General features: G+C 44.8%; 1 protein-coding gene across 1 annotated transcript in view; it reads right to left on the reverse strand.

Annotated features, from left to right (window-relative positions):
* ANTXR1 (ANTXR cell adhesion molecule 1) overlaps positions 1-22,393 on the reverse strand; it is a 212,560-nt gene that overhangs the window by 75,115 nt on the left and 115,052 nt on the right. Inside the window, exon 13 of the mRNA XM_045979412.1 lies at positions 6,264-6,359. Coding sequence (XP_045835368.1) covers positions 6,264-6,359 — 96 coding nt within the window. The remainder of the gene's footprint in view (positions 1-6,263; positions 6,360-22,393) is intronic.

A 22,393-nucleotide genomic window follows, 5' to 3' on the forward strand; every position in this document is an offset into this window, starting at 1 on the left:
TCCAGGTGTCAGTACATTAATAGGTATTTGGGGGCACCTAGGTGGCTCAATTGGTTAAGCAACTGCCTTCAGCTCAGGTCATGATCCCAGAGTCCAGGGATCGAGTCCCACATCAGACTCCCAGCTCCTCAGGGAATCTGCTTCTCCTTCTGACCTTCTCCCCTCTCATGCTCTCTCTCAAATAAATAAATCTTAAAAAAAAAAATGGGTATTTGGAAGGGGTGTAGGGTGAGGGGGATAGGGATAGGCTAAGGAAAATTTCCAGGGTCAAAATAAGTTTGGACATGCATAACACAAATTATCTTATTAAACACTCTGAGAAGTCCTACAGTGAAGACAGTTATTGAATTTAATTTAGTGGTGTCTTTTAAACTTATTGTCTAAATACCCTGTTCTGAAGTATACCTACTCACATCTTGTAGGTACTACTGTTCTGTGGACATAGTTTGGAAATGCTGTCCCCTGATTACCTACATCATATAATCCTCAGGTTGTTTCGATGTGTAAACAGGTTTGAGATCCAGGGGCCAGGGAATCCCAAAAGGGAGGAGTAGATTCGCTTACAGGAGGTAAGAATATAAAGAAGCAATTTTAGAGACACTATGGTTCCAATGTTTAAAGTGAGGAAATTAAGGTGAAGGGATTTGCCCAATCCTGTAAGTGAAGAGGAAGCTACCTATTGGAACCCGCTTGTCTTTAACGACAGCTCGCCTCTCCTCATTTCACCCAGCAGGCACGGGGATTGCAGTCTCTGGGTCATAAGGCAAGTGGCAAGGCCAGCCTGGCAGGGATGAGGGAAGCCACGAAGCGAGGTAGAGATGAGAACAGACTGGGTGTGTGGAGTGTGTGGTGCAGAGCTCCAGAGGGGAGGGCAGGCCGTGGCAGAGCTCTGTATGCCTGTCAGAAACAATCTCGTAAGCTGCAGAGTGAGGAGTGTCCAGATGGGGATGGGTGGAGGCGAGAAAGGGATCCAGAAAGCATGATGAGTCTAGGCCCTGGATGCATGGCTAAGGAACAGCTTGCCCCAGTCAGGTTTCTATATAACAATCAGTAAATCTCTTTGCTGTGTTAAGCTTGGCTGTCTGGCCCCACCAATTAAATGGTGTGCTCCAAGGCGTGGAAAGCATGGTTTGAAGACTTTATTTTTATTTCAGGAAGGCATACCAAGTTCTTGATTAATTTTTGTCCCTTACTGTTTGTCACTGGAGATGTCGAAGGGACTTAATTTGTGGAACTGTTCTTGAAATTCAATAAAGTGAATTAAACATGATCTTTTTATATACCATTTTAAAAACTGTTCATAAGATGCCTACAGAGGCATTAAAAACAAAAGAGGGCAGAATTATGCTTATGTAGGAAGAAACTCTGGATGTCTGCACACTGTCCTCTCCCTACAAACAGAATAAAAATATTTGCCTTTATTTGAACAGAAATATAATGATTTGATCACACCTAAATAGCATGGCTTAATTGGATTTCACAGGAGCTGTAACTTTATAGCAGGTCTCTTGTTTTCTTTCTAAGAGTGATAAAGAACACATAACCTAAAACTTCTCATCTTAACCATTTTTAAGTGTATAGTTCAGTAGTGTCAAGTTCACGTTGCTATGCAACCAAGCTCCAGAACTTTTTCATCTGGCAAAATATGACAAGATCTTTTTACTTGGAGTTCTTGTTACACCACTAACCTCCCCAAAACACGGGCACATTTCTATGATTTTATTTAAGAAGTGGATATAAATGTCTTTTGTTATGCAATTTGATACATATAAAACATTACATGTACTATCCACGTAATTTATGAAATGCAGGACTGCCTGCATTTTCTAGAATAGTTTAGTGCTCTCTACCACTGATTCACTGTTGCCTTTTCTCTCTACACATTCAAGCTATTCAAAACATTTACTCTTCTAATATATTTCAACTCTTTTTTTCCCCATGATCTTCTTCTTATTTTCATTTCCTAATCTTCTTTTTTGAGTTCATTTGAGAGATTTCAATAATATTGGACCAAACTTATGAGTAGATGGAATGGCCAGTGCATGACTTACGGGGTATCGTGATGCCCCTTGTGGGACTGAGACAGGGCTTTCTTTCTTTCTGGTAAAATACTGACCCTTGATTTCCCTTTTCAAAAATGCAAATAAGTCTGGCATGCACAGGCTGGTGCCTGACTCTCCCTCAGTGTGGGTATTTTTGTGCCAGTGAATGCATGTAGGAATCTTAGAAACCAAAGTTTTACCCAGGGATCCCGAGAGCCAGGCTGGGGAACACTAAAAGGTTTTGATCCAGGATCTGGCCAATGACTTCTCTTTCTCTGCATCAGTCATGACTGATAGATTCTACTCTGCAGTGTGGGCAGTAAGTTACCCCAGGTTCCATCTAGCTGAAGTGAAGAGCCCAGATGGGAGTGGGGAAGGAAAGGCAAAATGCAGCAGGGAGCACTGGTCACTCTTCACGTGTCTTCTTCCAGACAGGGCCAGCAGGAAGAAAGGATGCTGAGGCAGAGGGCAGGCCTGATAGTAACTACTACATCCGGTCTGGTCATGCTGGTTATTATGTTTTAAAATGCTTTTTATGATTAGCAAATAGCAACTTGCCCTTCTACCCCAGGATTTTGTGGACTGCCCCCCCAACTCCTGCCTCATAGCTAGCCACTAAAGGGTTAATATTTGGCTCAGTTGGGGCATCTTATGAGGTTGTTAAATATTTTGTACATCACTCCTGGAGAAAACTTTGCAGCAAAGACAGCCTCTTGTACTCTCCTTTTCCTGAGATCCTGCTGCTCCCTGGCTGTTTCCCATCATCACGATGTAGCTTTAGTACCAGGTCATGGGGTATCTCCTATACTTGCGGCAGGGCAGGGGGAATAACAGAAGAAGGTTTCAGGACCATCATTCCTGAGGATGCCCTCTGCCAGTCCCAGAAACTTGGGTAGGGGTGCTGTCCCTCAAGGGAGAGAAATGTCTTGCATCCTTGGAACCAGGATCCTGGGATGGGGGCAGGGGGCGGGGAGGTGATGTTTGCCGTCCTTCCTGTGTACTCCCTTTAGAAAACACATGACTTTGTCCTGTCTCCTCAGACATCATCACTCTTCAAGAAAGCCAGTGGTCAACAAGTAGTTTGGGGGGCATACCAAGCATCAGAGCTCTGGCCAGCTTTCAGAAATGGGGATAGGACAGTTTTTATAGACATCATAAACAGGAAAATTAATCTCCAAGATCTTCCCTTGTAAAGAAATCCTTTGGGACTTACAAAATCAGATCACATTAACACATTTTGGCCACCTTCCAAAATAACATGGACTTAAGCAGATAAATTCATTGAAAAATATTTTGAATGTTGCAAAACAATCTGGCCTTGGGTGACACTGCTTCCAGTAATGAAAGACATTAATTCAGAGACATTTCCCTGGAAATTAAAACTGCGATGAAATAGCACCTCACACCAGTTAGAAGGGTCGGCTATCATCAAAAGACAAAAGATAACAAACACTGGTGAGGATGGGGAGTAAAGGGAACCCTTCTGCACTGCTGGTGGGAATGTAAATTGGAGCACGGAGGTTCCGTGAAAAATTAAAAATAGAACTACCATATGATCCAGCAGTCCCACTTCTGGGTAGATATCCAAAGGAAATAAAATCATGATCCTGAAGAAGCCTCTGCCCCTGCATGTTCATTGCAAAATTGCTTACAATAGCTAAGACATGGAAACAACCCAAGTGTCCATTGACAGATGAATGGATAAAGAAACTGTAGTACCCATATACAATGGAATATTATTCAGCCATAAAAAGAAGGCGCTCCTGCCATTTGCAACAACCTGGACACACCCTAAGGCATTATGCTAAGCAAATTAAGTCAAATGAAGAAAGACAAGTACTGTGTGATGTCACTTACATATGAAATCTAAAAAAAACGAAAACTAATAAACAAAAAAGCCGGGGCACCTGGGTGGCTCAGTCGTTTAAGCCTCTGCCTTTGGCTCAGGTCATGATCCCATGGTCCTGGGATCGAGACCTGCATTGGGCTCCCTGCTCAGTGGGAAACCTGCTTCTCCCTCTCCCACTCCCCTTGCTTGTGTTCCCTCTCTCTCTGTCAAATAAATAAATAAAATCTTAAGAAAAAAAACCCAACTCCTAAAAACAGATCATATTTGTGGCTGCCGGAGGTGGGACTGGAAGTGTGGGAGGAGGGGGAATTGGGTGAAGGGAGATGTTACTAGACAGTAGGGTGACCATTATTAAGAATACTGTATGGTATATTTGATAGTTGCTAAGAGAGTAAATCTTAAAAGTTCTCATCACAAGGAAAAAAATTTTTAACTCTGAGATGCTGGATGTTAATCAAACTTATTATGTAAACATTTTGCAATAGATACATGTGTCAGATCATTATGTTGTATACCTTAAACTTAGACAATGTTGTATGTCAATCATATCTCAATAAAACTAGAAAGAAGAGACATTTCCCACCAATACAAATGGAATGCTATGGAAATACAGGATTACATCCCTATTATAGTAAATGATCTTTAATATTGCTAACACTGCACATTTCCTGGGTGCAGGGTACTGCTCTAAGCAGTATATCCATGAACTCTTTCAAGCTTCGCCATCTACCCATGAGGTCAGTGCTCTTATGCTCCTCATTATACAACTGAGGAAACTGAAGTACAGAGAGGTTAGGTAACTTGCCCAAGATCACACAGCTTGTAAGTGATGGAGCACTGCTAGCTGTACTATCATGCCTAGCTGTCCTCACCGAGGATTAGGTGTTTTTGAGAATGAAGGGGACTGGGGTGACACCTGCTATAATAGGAACCCTGTTGTTCACGGCCAGCCAGTGGCCACCATTACCACCACCCCTGGCCACCCCTTTCTTTAAGAGCAGGCTGCAAAGGTTTGTTGGTCCCCCGCTCAGAATTTCAGACTTGAAAATGTGCTTGTTTCTGAATCACCATGGAAAACACCTTGGCTGACTCGTGTTTTTTTTTAACCTCAAAATAAAACGGTTGTGCAGCCTTAAGTACTGAAAACACTATTTAACTTTCGGGGCTGCTATTGGAAGAATGCATGTGGAGTCTGGGTGAATCGGTCTGGTCTGGCTTGCACTAGCTGACCGGAGGCTTGTGCCTGTCTTGGGTACCCCCCCCCCCCGCCCCCACACATGTTCTAATCCACTGCAGGTCGTCTCTTCCCCTCAACACCCAGGGCCTCTGCTGGTGCAAGAGCCTCTTTTCTTTCCAGAAGTCCCTGCCACAGGTATCCACATCCTAGTCAAGCTTCTCATCTCCTTCCTTTACCACCTCTTCAACATATCATTGGAAGCCCTCTCCCACCTTTTCTTGACCAGTGCTCTAGGAGCTTCTGGCCCTCACTGAGCTCAGTTGCACATGAGTTCCCTTGCACTGTGGACTCAATGCTCAGAGAGAAAAAAGACAAGTTCTTGCCTGGAGAGGCTCACTGTCTCCCCTGCGGGACCCTGCATGGAGGAACAAAGATACAGGGAATGGAAGATGCTGGGCAGCAGAACAGCGGTCACTTCAAACCCACTGTGGCTTTACCGCCCATGCTCTGATTTGCAGACAGGCAGGGTGTGGGCTGGAAGCAGGCACATGAAAGTGATTTTTTTCCCCCCCAGTTGGATAGGACTTTGTTTGGACTTTTCCTAGCCTAGCGGCCAGGGAACACAAATTGACAAAGAGGCACATTTCATCTGGGTGCAGCAGGTGCCTGAAGCTCCCTGGGGAGACATTGGCCAGAGCCATGTGGTGGCTCCTGATGTCGATGATAGGGAGGAGACAGATTTTTATTGATCTTGTAGCTGAAGTGCTTAGACTAGTGCTGGGCACACGGTAGAGGTGTTCTATAAATGTTAGCTAAAAATAATGAAATAAAGGCGGGTGCCAGTCATGATTGTTAAAAATAGGCCACAGGCGCGCTCTCTGTTGGGCAGACCAGCTGCTGAGGCCAGCGTGGCCTTCCTCGAAAGAGTTCAGTTGTGCAACTCAACACGCATGTATGTGTGTGCACGCACGTGTGTGATACATGTCAAATAACACTCATCACTTACAGTATTCTGTGGGTCCCTCCAACCATCGGAAGAGCAGCCCCCTTGGCTGCCAGACCTAAACGCAAAATTTCCCTTAATCTTTAAAGGTTTTTTTTTTTTTGGACAACCTCTCCTCCTCACCATCCCATTAACCTCGCGTCACCTTCTGTGGGAGGCCTGAGGCGAGGAGGATGAGCTTGGGGCACTCACCACGGTGCAACAGAGAGGCCAGAACCACCAGAGGAGAGCCAGGGCCAGGAGCAGGAACAGGATCAGCAGGGCGATGGCCAGGATGGAGCCGTCCGACTGTGGGGCCAAGAAAGAAGACGGTCAGCGGTGGGGCAGGCCACCGTGTGTGACCAGTGACAACCGGAGCCTCCCCCTCCCCACCCTCCCCATCACCAATAAGCCGATTTGAGGCCCAGAGAAGAACACAGTTTGCCAAACACATGGCTGATACTGCCAGCGTCCTGCACAACACGCTCCGTGCAGCCAATTCTCGCGAGACGAGATGTGTCTTTTCAGAAGGCCCCGCTCTTCTCGTGGGACAACGTGCTGGGGACCCAACCCTGCAAGAGCCAGACCTGGCGCTTGCCCAGGCAACTGGATGCTGAGGGGGCCTGTGACGGCTCCTCGCCTCCAGCACCATCACCCTCTGCCTGGTGACACCCTCCGACTCCCTGACCCTGCTATTCCTGCCACCGACCGCGCTGCGCTCACGACCCTCCTGCTCCGGGTTGGGTTCAGCCTGCTCCCATGGACTCATGCAGGGAGAGGCCCTGACCCGTTCATGAGGTAAAGTCAAGAGCCCGCTGACAGGTGAGATACAGGGCCCATGGATTCCAGGGAGGGAGAGGGGAGCAGCTGATACAGAACCTGGGAGAAAGGGGAGCAGTGGCTGAGTCGACACTGCCCACAGATCAAGTGGCTGTCGCGTTGGGGCAGGTGAGGCAGGCGCCCCACACAGATTTTGCACATTTGGAAAGTGCCGAGACCGGCCCTGAGCATAGTCATGGGCCGCTGTGGCCTGCGACGGAGGTTAACTTGGCGCAAACAGAGATCACGCTCCCAGTCGGTGTTGTAGGGCTGTGGGCTCTGGGAAGCAGATTTAAGTCTCCTCCACCTACCCTTGCTGCCAGCTGCTGGGAGTGGAAATGGGCACAGCTCTTGAGGGATGGGGGGGGGCAGCAGGTTGAGGAGCAAATTGTCATAGGTATTAATTGTCATGTTACTCTTTCTCAGCAAAGCTGGAAATTCCACTTTTAGTCCTGGAAAATTACCAGGTATGTTTGCAACTAAATGTTTTCAATTAAGGAATGGCTAATAATGCATTATAGAACTACAATGCCATTGTTACTGTGTAGATGTTGTTTTCAAATAATATTTATTTCTTTATTATTTTTTAAAATTGTGTTATGTTAGTCACCATACAATATGTCATTGGTTTTTGATGTAGTGTTCAGTGATTCATTGTTTATGTATAACACCCAGTGCCCCATGAAATTCGTGCCCTCCTTATATTTTTTTAAAGATTTTATTTATTTATTTACTTTTAAAAGATTTTATTTATTTATTGACAGACAGAGATTACAAGTAGGCAGAGAGGCAGGCAGAAAGAGAGAGGAAGGGAAACAAGCTCCCTGCTGAGCAGAGAGCCCGATGTGGGGCTCGATCCACCCCAAAGATTTTATTTGTTTATTTGACACAGAGAGCATAAATGGGCAGAGCGGCAGGCAGAGGGAGAGGGAGAAGCAGGCTCCCTGCTGAGCAGAGATCCCAGTGAGGGGCTCCATCCCAGCATCCTGGAATCATGACCTGAGCTGAGGGCAGATGCTTAACCAATTGAGCCACCCAGGCACCTCTCAAATAATATTTATATTACATTCCCGATATGAGTGGATTTAATAAATGTCGGGAGTGAGAGAAAAAGACTGAGGGATATTTACTAAAATACTAACAGTGGTTTGGCAGGTAGTGGGTTTACGGTAATTTTCTTTAAAAAAAAATCTTAAAACAATTTGTAGTAAGAAGATAAATTACTGAAGTTGTTCTTTAAAAATCTGTCCTTGGGGCTTCCCACTTTGGTGTCCGGAGTTCGCCTGACCCAGAGGTTCTTACAGGGCCAGTGGACCTGTGGGGTGCACAGAGGCGTTCAAGGGGGTGGAAGCTTGTGACCCTCTCGAAAGTACACTGTGATAATCATGACCTGTGTCTTCAGGGTAGACTGCTGAGCACATGATCAGATTCTCAGAGCTGCCCCCACCCCCCAGCCCATCCTGAAGAGCATCGAGGTTGGGAGGCCGCTCAGGGGAGTGTAGCCAGTTAATGGCAGCGCTGGGACTTGACTCACTCCCACTCTGAGTGCTTGACCTGGGGCTCCTGGAAGCTGTTTAAAGGTATCTCTTACTCCCTGGAATGTCTTTGACCAAAAAGCCAGGGAACTAATCACCCTGGTCCAACCCAGCCAAGGCTTGGGGAAGCCAGAGTGCCCCTGAGGGAGGCGCAGCCTCATGAATGCAGGTGCAGGGCTGGGCGGTGGGTGGGGATGGAGCACAGACTCCGAAGGAGGGACACAGCTGTGCCAGAGACGACCCACAACACTAATGTGTGAACTTCGGTGGAGAGGGATGCTCTCGGCAAGGACACAAAGAAGTCGTGAGTGTTTCCCAAACTTACTGTTAGTCAGGGATAACTCTTAACCCCCCAGTCTCTGCATTCCCCAGCCAGAAATGGAGACACTCGACCTTGGCTGCTCCCCGGCACTGACAAAGGTGCTACAAAGGACAGCTGAGGTTCATGCAGACATGGGGCCGGCAGCGGCACAAAAGCTATCATGTCAAACCCTGCACTGTACCTCCCCCTCCCTCCACGTCCTCACCACAGCAAACACGGTGGGCGTTGCAGACCATAAATCTGCTTGCACTTAGAATAATAAATAGTTTTGGTTACTGAGAAGCTCATAAAACAGCAGTCTTTTAGTATTGAGTTATAATTTAGTGAAGCCTACAGACTACGTTTATTCCCATTATGCTCAATCTCGTGGTTCCTGATTTTGTTTTTCACTTCAGATAGAGGAACTCAAGCAGAAAGGCTCAGCTATTGTGGGAGAAGTTTTTGCTTCCTTCTGGAAGGAGAAGGTTTCCTGTGAAGCAGGGAGGGAGAGGGACCTGGCCTGCAAGGGGAGAGAGGAGGCTTCTGCCCCAGGGAAGACTTCCTGGGTTGAGATACACCTCTGTTTGGCTTTCTTCCAGCCAGGCTGGGTCTGCCCTTACAAGCCACAGCTTTACTGAGCTGATGGGGGAGGAGATCGGGGGAGGAGATTGGGGTGGAGGGGGACAGCCATGGAGCTCAGGAAGGGGTAAGGTGCCATGAGGGGAGCGGGAACACACAGGGCCAGGAGCTCCTGGCGGGATTTTGTCCTGCTCTGGAAGACGACAGCCTGGGATGTGGCCCCCAACGCATTGCCTGCTTTTTAAGCACTTACCACAATCATTACATATAAACCCAGTGTAAACGAGTCACCATCAAACACAGGGCAGGAATTTTGGATAAACTTAGACCTGAAGCCAATGTTTTCCTGGGAGAGTATGTACATGCAAGCCCAGAGGATCCTTCACATATTCATTATCAAACGTTTATGGACCAGCTATTCTGTGCCCATTGAGCAGACCGATGCATGTTCGATTAGACAGATCCAAGGTGCTCACGGCCTGCTGAGGAAAGCCGTATCAACAATGAACCACGTGCAGGGGCTGTGTGTTAGTCAACAGCCGTTTACTTAGCCCCTTTTATGCGTCAGGTAGTGAACGATATAGTCAGTCTTTACACTTAAAGAATTTACATTCTGGCGGAATAAAGATGATGATGATGATGATGATAATTGTTATTAGTACAGCTAACAGCTCATATATATTAAATAAACACTTACTGTGTGCCAATGTTCTTGCTATGTACTGACAGGCTTTCCTTATGCTAGCTCATAGAATTTTCATTAACAAACAGATGAATTTAGTATTATTTCTCTCATCTTATAGATACAAATCCTGAGGCAAGGACCGGTGAAGAAGCTTGCCCTAGGTTACAGGAAGAAACCAGAATTTAACCTGGGCTGTTCAGTTCCTCACCTCGCAGGTTTAACCGGCTGCTGTTGTTCTCAGCAGGTGAGCCTGGGAGGTAGCACTCCAGAGAGGAGGTGGTGCTGGAGTTCTGGGCCTGCAGGGTGAGGAGAGGTTGGGCCTTCCTGCTTGGCAGGGCGTGGGGTGGGAGCAAAAGTGGTGGGGACCTCAGCGTCAGAGGCCATGCAAGCCCAGGGAGGAGCACGGCTTTTCTTTGAAACAATAAAGACCCAGGGGCACTGTTCTCAGATTTGTTTCTCAGGAAGCAAATGCTATAGACATTCTAGAGTATGGACTCCAGGAGGGAAAGGTGGCGGGGCGGGGGGGGGGGGGGGGGGGGGGGAGGTCAAAGGCCCGGGTGGAGGGCTGCAGCAAAGCTGTCTCATTCTTCCAGGGTGATGATTTAGAGGGTCATGCTTCCAAAACTTTTGTATTTTCATAGATGTGTTCAGCACTAATATATCTAACAATCGCTGACCTTACTGTGTGCTATCTACATTCCTAGTGCTATGCAAAGCGCTGTATATACATTATCTCATTTAATTAAATGAGCCTTGCTCCAGCAGTCTTCTAGGAATCATTCTTCCTGTTTTTCAGGGAAGGAAAATGGAAACTCAGCAATGGTATGTAACTTACCCAAGACCTTTCACATAACACTTACATATTTAGAGGCCTACAATTTTAATGTTGCAAAACTGGAATTGAGCCTTCATAGTCTGATTTTAGAACCTCACTCTCTTCCCACTCAGCTGTCACAATATAATGTCAGATTGATAAAAATTCACTTAAGAGGGGTGCCTGGGTGGCGCAGTCGGTTAAGCGTCTGACTCTTGGTTTCAGCTCGGGTCATGATCTCAGGGTCCTGGGATCAAGCCCCAGGTCGGGCTCCAGACTCAGTGCGGAGTCTGCTTGAGAATCTTTCTCTCTCTCTCTCTCTTTCTGCCCCTCCTGCTCATCCTGTCTCTCTCTAAAATAAATAAATAAAATCTTAAAAAAAAATTCACTTAAGAACTACCCGCACTTTAAAGGCTAAGCCTTAAGTGGCTGTGTGAGAAGAAGGAGAGATGGAGCCATATTTGGAATGGCAGCCTCTGCTACAGTGAAGCTTCCCCCATGTGGCCCAGTTTGGGTCAACGTGCCACACGGGTGAAACTGTGTTTCAGAGTGAAGTCAGAAGGGGACAAGAACCAACAGCAGAGCCCATCTTCCCGTTATTGTCGTGGCTTGGAGTTTCAACCAATAACTTTGCAAAGTGGGATTGACAACTCATGGCAAGGATGGCCCCACGTAACCTGTTGAAAATGTCTCAGTATGTAGTTTATAAATACATACATATCTGCACTGTTTAGTAAATGGTATTTGCTTCATTCATGAAATTAGTCACTTATTCTAAACCAGTTCTTTTGCCTCTTTACCAAGTCCCCAAATGAAAAACCCTGTTGGGTGCCAAGGAGCAGGCTCTGCCATTGGCTGGGAAGCACATGGAATGTTCCAGAGCCCACACTGTGAGACCTAGTGCCCAACAACCTGGCTCCGTTCCTTTATTCTGGTACTCTGGTACCGAATGCCTTGACTCCTTGGGCTCTGGCTACCAACTTGCCCTCCTGGGTCCCAGCTCACTGTCTGTTGGCCTATTCCCCAAAGCTTATTGTGGGATAATTCCAGGAGGGTCACGGGCTGACTGTCGTCCTTAGCCTGACTTAGGATGGGTGTGTGGGCTCAGTCTCTGCTGTCTCTCTTCACCAGGGCAAAAGGTGGCCAGGACCGAAGAGACCCCCAGGTCTACCTGCTGACACCACAGGGCTGAGTGGTGCCATTTAAGTCAGTTAGTATAGAATCGTGCCAGAGCAGGCCCTGTCATGGACGGCTAGGGGATGAGAGGGGGCAAGGTGGCTTCTGAGAGCTCATAATTCCAGCAGGTACTAGCCTCCAGGCTGATGCAGATGAATCCTCCAAGCTCTCTGCAAGTCCTCAGTGGGGAAGGGAAGCCTGAGGTGGGGGACCTGATTTTATGAGCCAAAGTGAGAGCAGAAGCTGACTTGCTTAGCAAACTTTCAGACTCTGCGTGTAATTTTCCAGAAACCTCTAAAAGATTTCAGAGGGGAAAAAAGCAGCAGATAAATAGCCAGAAACTGATTCCTACCAGTGTTATTTTTCGGACAGCCTAAATGTCAATGCGAGTTCAGTTCTCATTTTATTTAAAATGTGAAAAGAAAGTTTAAAAAAATCAACATGGCTCTTTCATTAGAAAAATATTTGGCAGGAGGTGAGGGACTGGACTCTGGGACATGGGACTGGAGCTGCAAGACAGGTGTGAAGGCGAGCAGAATGAGGTGGGGGTCTCTTCCATTTGCAGGGTGGAGGTGTGGAGGGGGTGGTAATCATCTGTTTCCTTCAGTGAATAGTTTCATGCTCAGCCCTGCTCCCTCCCTCTCTGGTCAGGTTATGGTTTTTAGTGACCATCCCTGAAGGCCGCCTCCTAGCTTTCTTTAATTCCTTCTGTTCCCAGCTCCCCAAAGGAGGGCCTCTCTTTCAAGACAAGGAGGCACTGTTTTCAAGGGCACAGGCTTGGAAACTTGACGAATGAAAGCATCTCTTACTTGGTAGGTTGTAGGTAATTTTGGAATTCTGATGCAGGGCATGAGGAGGAGGGAATCTTGTTGGGGGGGGGCATTTGTACTGTGATGAAAGAGAGAGAGGCAGGCTTGGGGACAATAGAGCCACCAGCACTGCTCCTCCTTTCTGTTTTGTTTTGGGGGTTGCCATGGTAAAGAGAGGAGGATTACACTGAAAGGAATTAGTGGGAGATTGGGGGAAGCTCAGCTTAAATAAACTGTGCTATCCCACATCTTGCTGTTGGGTTTGGACTGGGATTCTGCCCCATGCCCCGCATGACTCAATATGTAGCCGGTAAAGTGTCTTCGTTAAGAAGGGAGCATTCTTCCCTACTCCTGTGTGTGTCCTTCCATGTCGAGGGTAATCCTATGTGTGCAGACCTTCTCTTCCCCTTTACTCATTCAATGTAGAAGGCCAGAGTGAACCAAGCATGATGTGATCCATTCTCCCTGTCCCTCCTTTTTTTTTTTTTTTTCTCCCTGTCCCTCCTAGAGCATGCTGCTCCCAAGGAACATCCCACAGGGAGCCTGGCTCCCACTGAACTTATAAGTTAGCCATCCCAGACAGGGCCTTCTCTCCTCTTCTGCCATACAAAGCTGGTCTTGTCAAGAGGCCTATGCCTATACAATTTGGGGGAGCCCCTTTCAGAGAAAGAACATAAAAATACAACTGCAGAAGTATGAGGGCCCCTCCCAGGGCCTTAGGAGGGTTAGGAGGGACCCATTCAAGTAAGCAACCTTGCAGCTCAAATCTTGGCTGCCCGGGAGCTCTGCTGCTGGCTCCAAGTCTTCTCTGGATGGGCGCTGTGCCCACGACGAGACTGGTAAACCTATTTAATTCTGGACTTCGGTTTCCAGCCCATTTGCTGCCACGCTCAGCCAGTCTCTAGCCTATAATAATAGAGGCAGTAGTGAGGTTCACACATCATTTTGGGGGCATCTCGTGTCTGTGAGACTTACAAAGAAAGCATCCTACGCTTTATGCCTCTACCAGAACCGCCCCTCCGACATCTCTTCTTTCCACATCACCCAGGAGGGGCTGTGGCAATGGTGACAATGGGGTCTGACAACACACACGTGGATTATTAACCAAGGGGTTCTGAGAGCCCACGCTGATGGGGTGGGAGCGTTTGCTGTCGCTCTATGATCTTTGCCAGGTTTTGTAGATCCGGAGTATTAACAGTGAATTACTGAAGATACCAGATCCTTTCACATGGTTAGACGAGGCTAGCTTTTCCACATTTAACGTGAAAGAATGAATTAGCAGGTTTATTAGCCAGACTCCGCCAAAAATATGGCAAGAAAAAAGCTGGTGATCCGTTCAAGCTTCCTAAAAGCTGGTGAAGAGGTTTCCCTGGATTCCGTTGGTGACCGATGAGGCCATGCGGCATGCCAGGATGTGGCAAGGTGGGTTTGCTATGGTGTGAGGCTGCCTGGTGCCCCCTCTGCACCTCCCCCCTCCACCCTGACCCTTGGCCCTCCCTCTCTGCTGCTGAGTGCGGTTGTTTTTGAAGCCCTCGAGGGAAAGTGACCCTTTCTCCAGGGGCAGCTCTGGTCTATGACCTTGTGCTCTCATGGCAGCTGGCTGGTTCTAAGTCCCAAGGAGGCCATGTGGGGGAGAGGGAAATGTGCAGAGATCAAGAGACTTGTCTTCTTTGGAGAGACCCCTTGGAGGCGAGGAGGGGCCCTGTACCCTGTGTCGCGGCCCCCTCAGCTCTAGTCTATGTTCCTCCCTCCCAGGGCACAGACTGCCACTTGGGAGGTGTCACATTCCAGGACTCTGAAGTGGAATTCAGAACGATGCTCAGCAGCTGGGTTGAGCTCTGTTTCCTGCCCAGACAAAACTGATGGAACACGGGCAGGTTTTCTTTTGCAAGAAGAAATTTTAGTCATTTTATTGCTGCTGAGACGTTCTGGATGAGCAAGCCCCAGAGACCAAAATTCTCTCTCTCTCTCTTCCTCATAGCTTATATATTCTGACTATTATTTCTGGAAGCAACTTCAACAATTATCTAACTTCTCCACCCAACCCGCCCTTAATTTTATTGGAATTCTAGTCTCCCTGCTTCAGTGACGAGTACTGGACTCTCCTGAGCCTCTTTCCTCCTCTCTGATGACCCCTTATCCACCTTCCTCCTGGGCTGCCCCCTGTCCTTTAAATATATGTATGAGGGGTGCCTGGGTGGCTCAGTGGGTTAAGCCTCTGCCTTCGGTTCAGGTCATGATCCCAGGGTTCTGGGATCGAGCCCCGCATCAGGTGCTCTGCTTGGCAGGGAGCCTGCTTCCTCCTCTCTCTCTCTGCCTGCCTCTCTGCCTACTTGTGATCTCTGTCTGTCAAATAAATAAATAAATCTTTAAATAAATAATAAATAAATATCTGTATGGATCACGGGTCTGTTTTTTGTTTTTGAAAAGGTGTATAGTTTTTATTTTGCTTGAAGCATGTCTGCTTTCTAAATTCACTTCAAAAAATTATTGTAAAAATATACAAATAAAAGGTGCCATTTGAACCATTTTTCAGGGTGTACAATTCAGTATACCTACAATGTCGTGCAACCTGTGGATGAACTCTTGGTGTCTTTGTGCCACTCTCCATGGGCTGTCTCATTTCCTTTCGAGTTTAAACTCTCAACTCCATACTGACGGCTGCCATCTTTATCTCTAGCCTAGATCTTTCCTCAGGGTCCTTGAGGTCCTTGCAGTCAGGATCATTCAACTGTCTGGAGTTTCTTACTGATGCCTCCGAGTCAGCAGTTCAAACTGAGCTCATTATTCTCCCCTTCAAGCCTGCTCGATCTCCTCTCTTCATTCAATGGCACTATATACCAACCTAATCTCTTCTTGGGTCTGTCCCTGTCTCCTCCTCCTTCACGCTGCGGATTATTTTTTTTTATTATTTCTTTCCTGGACAGTGGCAGCTCTCTCTTCACTAGTTTCTCCACCACTATCTTGCCACCCCAAATTCCATCCTCTACAGCAGCATCCAGAGTCATCCATCTAAAATGCTGTTCTGATAGTGCTAACAGCTCCTCACTGCCTGCACGATTTTGTAGCATTTGAAAATTTGATGAAAGTGACACACCCCTTTGCTCAGAAAAGTACACAAGTACACATTTACTTTTACATTCCAGCTCACAGATTTTGATGACAATTTCAGGGCATCCATCAAAGCCCCAGAATCCATGATGCGTCCTTGGCTCATCAAGGCCTCTCTTATCTCTCCAACCTCCTCTCCTCTCCATCTCCCTCCTTATGCTTTGTGCTCACCTCACTATAGTGTTCTCTTGTGTTCTTCTCCCTGAAACACCCTTTTGTCCTTTCATTGCTTGAGTAGCTGTTTCTCATCTTTCAAGTCTTAGCTCAGGCGACAGCTGATTCATTCTTACCTTGCCTACTGACTGGACACCTACTATGTGCTAGGGCCTCTATAAGCACTGGCAGAAAAGATGGATCACACACCTTGTAGTTGAGTGGGGAGCACAGACAAGAAAACACTACCAATGAACTCTGAGTTTGTGCTCTCATTTTATATGTCTAACTTAGCATTTACTGCATATTATAGAAATGGTATCATTATGTGGCTTGTCTCTGTCACTGAACTGTAAGCCCCTAGAGGACACAAGTCTGACTTTACCCATCTTTGTAACATGGAGACGTAGTACAGTGTTTCAAGCATAAAAAGACCTGTCACTCAAGTATGTATTAGATGGAGATGAATCAGGATTGAGTAGGCTAATCCTTCCACAGCTAGCAGGTAGCACTGGAGTCAATGTCACCCTAGGCTGTTCACCTCCTCCTCCAAGGCCCCATCGCTGGAAACAGCTCACTCGCCTCACTGCAAAAAGCGTGGACTTTGGAATTAGAAAAAGACACTTAAATTCTAATACTTCCACTTATTAACATGTAGACCTTAAAATATTAATATGTAGACTTTAGATAAATTGTTCAAATTCTCTTAAACTTCCTTTTCTGTACATATATGAAGTTGAGATAACTCCTACTTCCCAGGATTGATCCTTAAGGAGGTAAGAGATGTAAAGATCCTGGTGTATGGCCATCCTTCAGTAGATGGGATTTCCCTTTCTGTCCCCTCTTGCTTCTGTCATGTTCCTGTTGATGTGCCTGGGCTTGGTCCAGGCAAGTAAATTTGACTCCTGTAAACAGTCTCCTGCTAACTGTGGCTGGAGCTACGGGGTACATGGGTGGTCCCAGGGTAGGTATTTGGGAGAACCACATGCCCTCAGATGTCCATACCAGTGTTAAGGAAAGGGAAACCCATGTGGGTTTTCCAATGGCAAATTCAATCGCCCTCATCAAAGGTGAGCAAATATTAATGTTGGTAAAACACAATCAAACATTATGATTCATTTCTGCTATGTGGGAGGTAATCTGGGCTAGAAATGGCAATAACATTGATAGACACTGAAGACACTGGATTCCTTAACCCACAAGGTAGGCAGAATAGAAAAAATATTAGGTGAGAATTACCTAAGCCCTAGTGGAACTCTGCTTAGAAAGTATGGCTATAAAGTAATGAGGTTGGTCCTGTAGTGAACATGGCAAAACCCCCACATCCAAGTGACTCTCATCCCCTCCAAACTTAGTGGTTTTGGATGCTGGAGACTCTCCAATGTTACAGCCATTGCTCAAAGCAATCCTGAAACACCTCTCTTAGAACTGCTTTTGAAACCGATTTATAGGCCACAAAAAGAAAACCTTCCACCTTCTTAGTCACACTTTGCTTTTCACCAAGGAGGTTCCCAGCTTGATTAACTACCATTCACCAGACCCAGTTCCCACAACTCTTAGGGGTTGTTTTCATATCAAAGGCTGATGTTTCCCTATTCCCCTACTGAGGATATTCAAATACCATGGCTTGGAAGTAATTTCAGAGCTGGAGTGCAGAGGATAGCTGGCATTGTGACAGCGTTGTTGGAGAAAGCACATGGCTTTCCAAGGTAAATATTTTGAAGGACTAGCAATTATTTGGATGTGCGAATTCTAGTTTGCTATAAATCTTATGACTTTGAGCCTTATGTAAATAAAACCAGAAGGACTTAGAGAAGCCATCATTGGAACGTGACTGAGGGGAGACTGACACCATACTCTTTCGAACTTAAGCTCTGAGGTCCTTTGTCACGGAAGGACACTCCATATCAAGGTTTTCCAGCATCATCTTGGTCTTCTTGTCACCCTGAGGCAGTAGAGACACTTCATCTCACTCACAATGGTATGGGTGATAATACGTAAATCTTGGATTCATTCAGCACTTTCCTTTCTCTCCATAAAATGCATAGAGCTTGTTAATCAAAACCAGTTTTTAGAGAAAAATTCAGAAAAGATGTAGCTCATTAGTACTCAAAATGCCTTAGTTCCTGTGAGTGGGCTGTTGAAATAGGATTAGAAAGTTCCTTTGTAATGTTTAAATATGAAGACACTGGAAGAGAAAGGCTAATTTCTAGTTTTCATTTTTTGTTTCATTTCAGGGACGAGTCTCCTTGCCTTTAATGTCGCTTTTTATTTAAGGTATGTGCTTAATTGGTTTTCTTGGTCATCCCTCCCATATTAGTCAGCATCATTATTACCTATTAGCAGCAAGTAAGCATATCCTTTGTATACTGATAACTATTGCCTTAGATTATGAACTTTGGAAAGGTAGAAGCCAGGCCTATGATTTGGGTGGTGCCTCACAGACATAGATGCTTACCAGTGGTGACCCTGCTGACTGATTCCTCAAAACTGTGTTCCTACACTGAATTATAGAGTATCTGGAAACCAACTTATCATTTTCTGTTGAGTTTCCAACACACGGTGAGCAGCAGAAGACAAAGATCAGCACAGTCAGTCTCCACTCCTGGGATATGTCATCACTGTGCAGTTAGAAAGTCAGGACTGATTCACAGGGTTTGCTGAAGGAGCAGCACAGGGTATGTGGCGTTAAACTTGAACTGACACTACAAACCACAGTGCTTGAGCTCAGAGCAGAGAGAGTTCAGGAGGCTTGCCAAGGTCAGTGAGGCATCCTGGGGCAGGTCCAGGCAGCACTTGGCAGGCCTTGAAGCCACAGTGAAATGTGGGTAGGTGGAGAAAAGGAGAGGGCATTCCAGAAGGAAAGTAAACTCTTATCAAAGGCACAGAAGTAGGGATGGACATTACTTTATTTACAACAAGGAGGTATGGAATGCAAATTTTTGATCATAAACATTTTTATCTATTAGGAATCAATGCATTCATAAATTTTAAGTCTAGCAAGTAAAGGTCAGCCGAGTTGCCAGATTGAATTCTATCATCAGCATTATTTGTTAGAAATTCATTTAGGTTGAGTTTGCTTTATATAGATTCTCAAAACTGAACTTTTGGATACCTTTTCCAATTCCATGCATTTGGGCAATGAAGGTAAAAGAAATTGCCTTAGCTATACCTTTCATATTTCCTTGGCTTGCAAATGAACCAGTTCTGACACTGGGTTGTGTGTAAAAGAAACCAAGGAATAGTTTAGTTGTCGCTAATTCAAATGCTTCTGAAATTTTTTTTTTTTTTTAAAGAAACGAAACATTAAGCCACTGCTTTGGGCACTGACTAAACTAACATCTGTTCTAGCAACCATGGTAATGGGAAAGGAACACTAGTTATATATTGCTTGTGGCGCTGACAGACTCTTGTTTTAGGGAGATATAAATTAAATCACTGATCTCTGAATTTCCTAATGAAGCTGGTTGCTTTGCAAAAGCAAAGGTGTTTATATACTCTTGGGGGACTCTGTCATTCTGCAGGAAGCAGAAGGAAGAGCTTGCTGGCTTTTGGGGAGTGTAAACAATATGAATCATGTCAGTCCCAAACAATGTCCTGATCAGAAGCTGTCCTGAGGCACCTTATGATTTGGTGTGATGTGACCATAAATTGCCACCCAGGACAATATGGCCTGGGTTTGGCTGCTGTCTCCTCCAGTCCTGTGATAGTCTAGTCCATGGATTTTGCCAATTTTGGACCATTTAAGGAGTTGGCAATTATTTCAGTGTTGGCAGAAAGGAGAACTTCTGAGGCTCTCTCTTCTTTTTGGCCCTATTTCCCAAACTGTTAATCAAGCCTTCCCCTTGTGCCTCCTTTTCTACTTCTGCCCTCCTCTTCCCCTTCTTCCTCCTCCTCCTTCTTCTTTTTCTCCCCCCTCACCCCATCTTTCCCCCTCTCCCTCTCCACTCATACACACTTTTTGGACCTTCTTTAAAATATGCACTTCTTCCTAAAATTGTGCCTCTCACAGCTGGGCTCACTAATCCAGAACGCTCAACCCAAAAGGCTCAAACATTCAGAGTAGCTCCAACAACCCAGGAGTAGGCATGGGTGGACACACTGGTCATTCACTAAAGGTTGTGCACTTAGGATATACACTGTCTCTCAAGTTCTTATTCAGAGATCAGGAATTCTTTTATATACAAATTATAAAAGCTTAGTTGTCTGATATTAAGATATCTGTTGTCTTAAACTGTCAAATTAGAAAGGGGGCATCTAGAACAGGAGACACACATATAATACTAAGAAGTGAGAGGCCAGAAAACACAGAATGATAAACTTCAAAAACCATAGTGCTTGGAAGAGCCAACAGCCTCAAAAATTGAGGGTTTCATTGATGAAAACAATGATGTGGCACGTCATTAGGCCATGGCTCATGAGTTTAGCACACGATAAGATGGTGGAGACTAAGGTGTAAACGTTATACTGTATTTTGCAACATTCATTTTTGCACAAAGGCTTCCGTAGGAAGAAAGACCAAGGCGTAGGTGAGGGATAAGCTCAATCAACATGTTTTTGTGGTTCTCGTGGTTAATGATCTCCCTCTAGCAGAGCCCCAGACTGTGACAGTAATGAGTGTGGCCCGTCCCCCATCCAGCGATAACACAGTTCTTTAGACACATGTCTATTTTTCATCTTCCCTGCCCCCCAACGAATAATTTTCTTTGTTACTTTTCTATTTGTCTTGTTTTCTATTTTGTTCTTACTTTCCTACTTTTGGACTTCTCTTTTTTCAATAGGGTTTACTCTGTTCTCTAATGTTTTGAGTTCAATCCTTGGCTAACTGACTTACAACTTCCTTCTTTTCTAATACAAACATTCAAGGCTAGATTTCCCTCTAAGAACCACTTTAGCTGCATTCACAAGTTTTGTTATGTGGCATCTTCATAATTGACTAATTTTAAGTATTTCCCAATTTCCATTATGACTTTGCTTTGACTTATAAAAGGTTTAGATGTCTGTTTGATTTTCCAAAAATGTGAGATTTTCCCAACTATGATAAGCCCTGAAATAGCACCACTGGCTATACCATGAAGTTGGCCATAATGTAGTTGTTGATCAGCTCCTGCCCTCTCTTTCGCCCCCCACTCTCCAAAGAAGAGAGGCTAGACTTCTCTTTTTCCAGAGTAGAATGGGGTGGATGGTGGAAAGGAGGAGACTGATCAGTTTTGTTCAGGATGTGTTTCTTTTATTTTTGGCACAGTACATACAGATGGGAAATATTTCACTGAATTTAAGATGCATTCTTATCAATAACTGGTTATTTGATGAGCCATTAGGGAAAATGTGGCCAATTAAATGATCATATATTATTGATTACCTGAAAAATCCCAGTTTCAGAGATGTTAAAGTGTGCAAAAAGTATGTCTTAGAATTTATAAAATAATGGTATTTTTTATTCACCTTATAATTGTGTAACCTCTATTTAATGCAACCAAAAAATTTTGGACCCTTCTTAGAATATTTTGCTATAACCTCATTGTGTACCTGCTAGATGCTTAATTGTATTATTCAAGTCATTTATATTTTGTTAATTTTCCTTGGGCTGCTTAATCTATTAATTACTGAAAGAATTGTATTTAAATCTCTTGTGGTGGTGGATCTATCAGTTTCACTTTGTAATTCTGTCAATATTTGTTTCATATATGCTGAGGATATGTCATTAAGTTCAGATTAGAATTATACCCTTCAAGTTAGGTGTTCCTTTTAACATTACATAATGGTCCTCTTTATACCAGTAACTTTGTTTGTTTTATCTAATATTAATATAGCTATATTAGTTTTCTGTTGGTATTTTCCCGATATAACTTTTCTCATACTTATATTTTATTGAATGTATTTTTTATTGTAAACAGCATACAGTGTGATTTTTTTTTTTTTTTTACAGTGTGATTTTTTTAAACACAATTTGTCTCTGTGTTTTTTAACTGCTGAGTTTGGTCCTTTATATTTATCTTGGTTATGGATTATTTGGATTTAGCTTTTATTTCTAAAAATAAATATTGCCATCTTATATGTGTTTATCACAGAGTTTCTTGAGAGCCTAGATTCAGAATTTTTTTTTTTCTTATTTATTCTCAAAACAAGGAAATTTCAAACTTAGGGCAAACATTCTTTAAAATACTTTGAGATAAAAATATTGAAAGTCAATTGCTCAAACATCCAAGAAAAACAAATCAGCTCGACTCCTCCAAAACATATTTGAAAAGATATTTTTATGCATACAAGGTTATCAAAATAGAGATGTTGGCAAACTATTTTTATTTCAGTTCACAAACAACATTTGATATCTGAATTGTGCATTTTGATATTCCTGTGG

The sequence above is a fragment of the Meles meles genome, chromosome 15, assembly GCF_922984935.1.
Source record: "Meles meles chromosome 15, mMelMel3.1 paternal haplotype, whole genome shotgun sequence".
Classification (NCBI taxonomy): Eukaryota; Metazoa; Chordata; class Mammalia; order Carnivora; family Mustelidae; genus Meles; species Meles meles.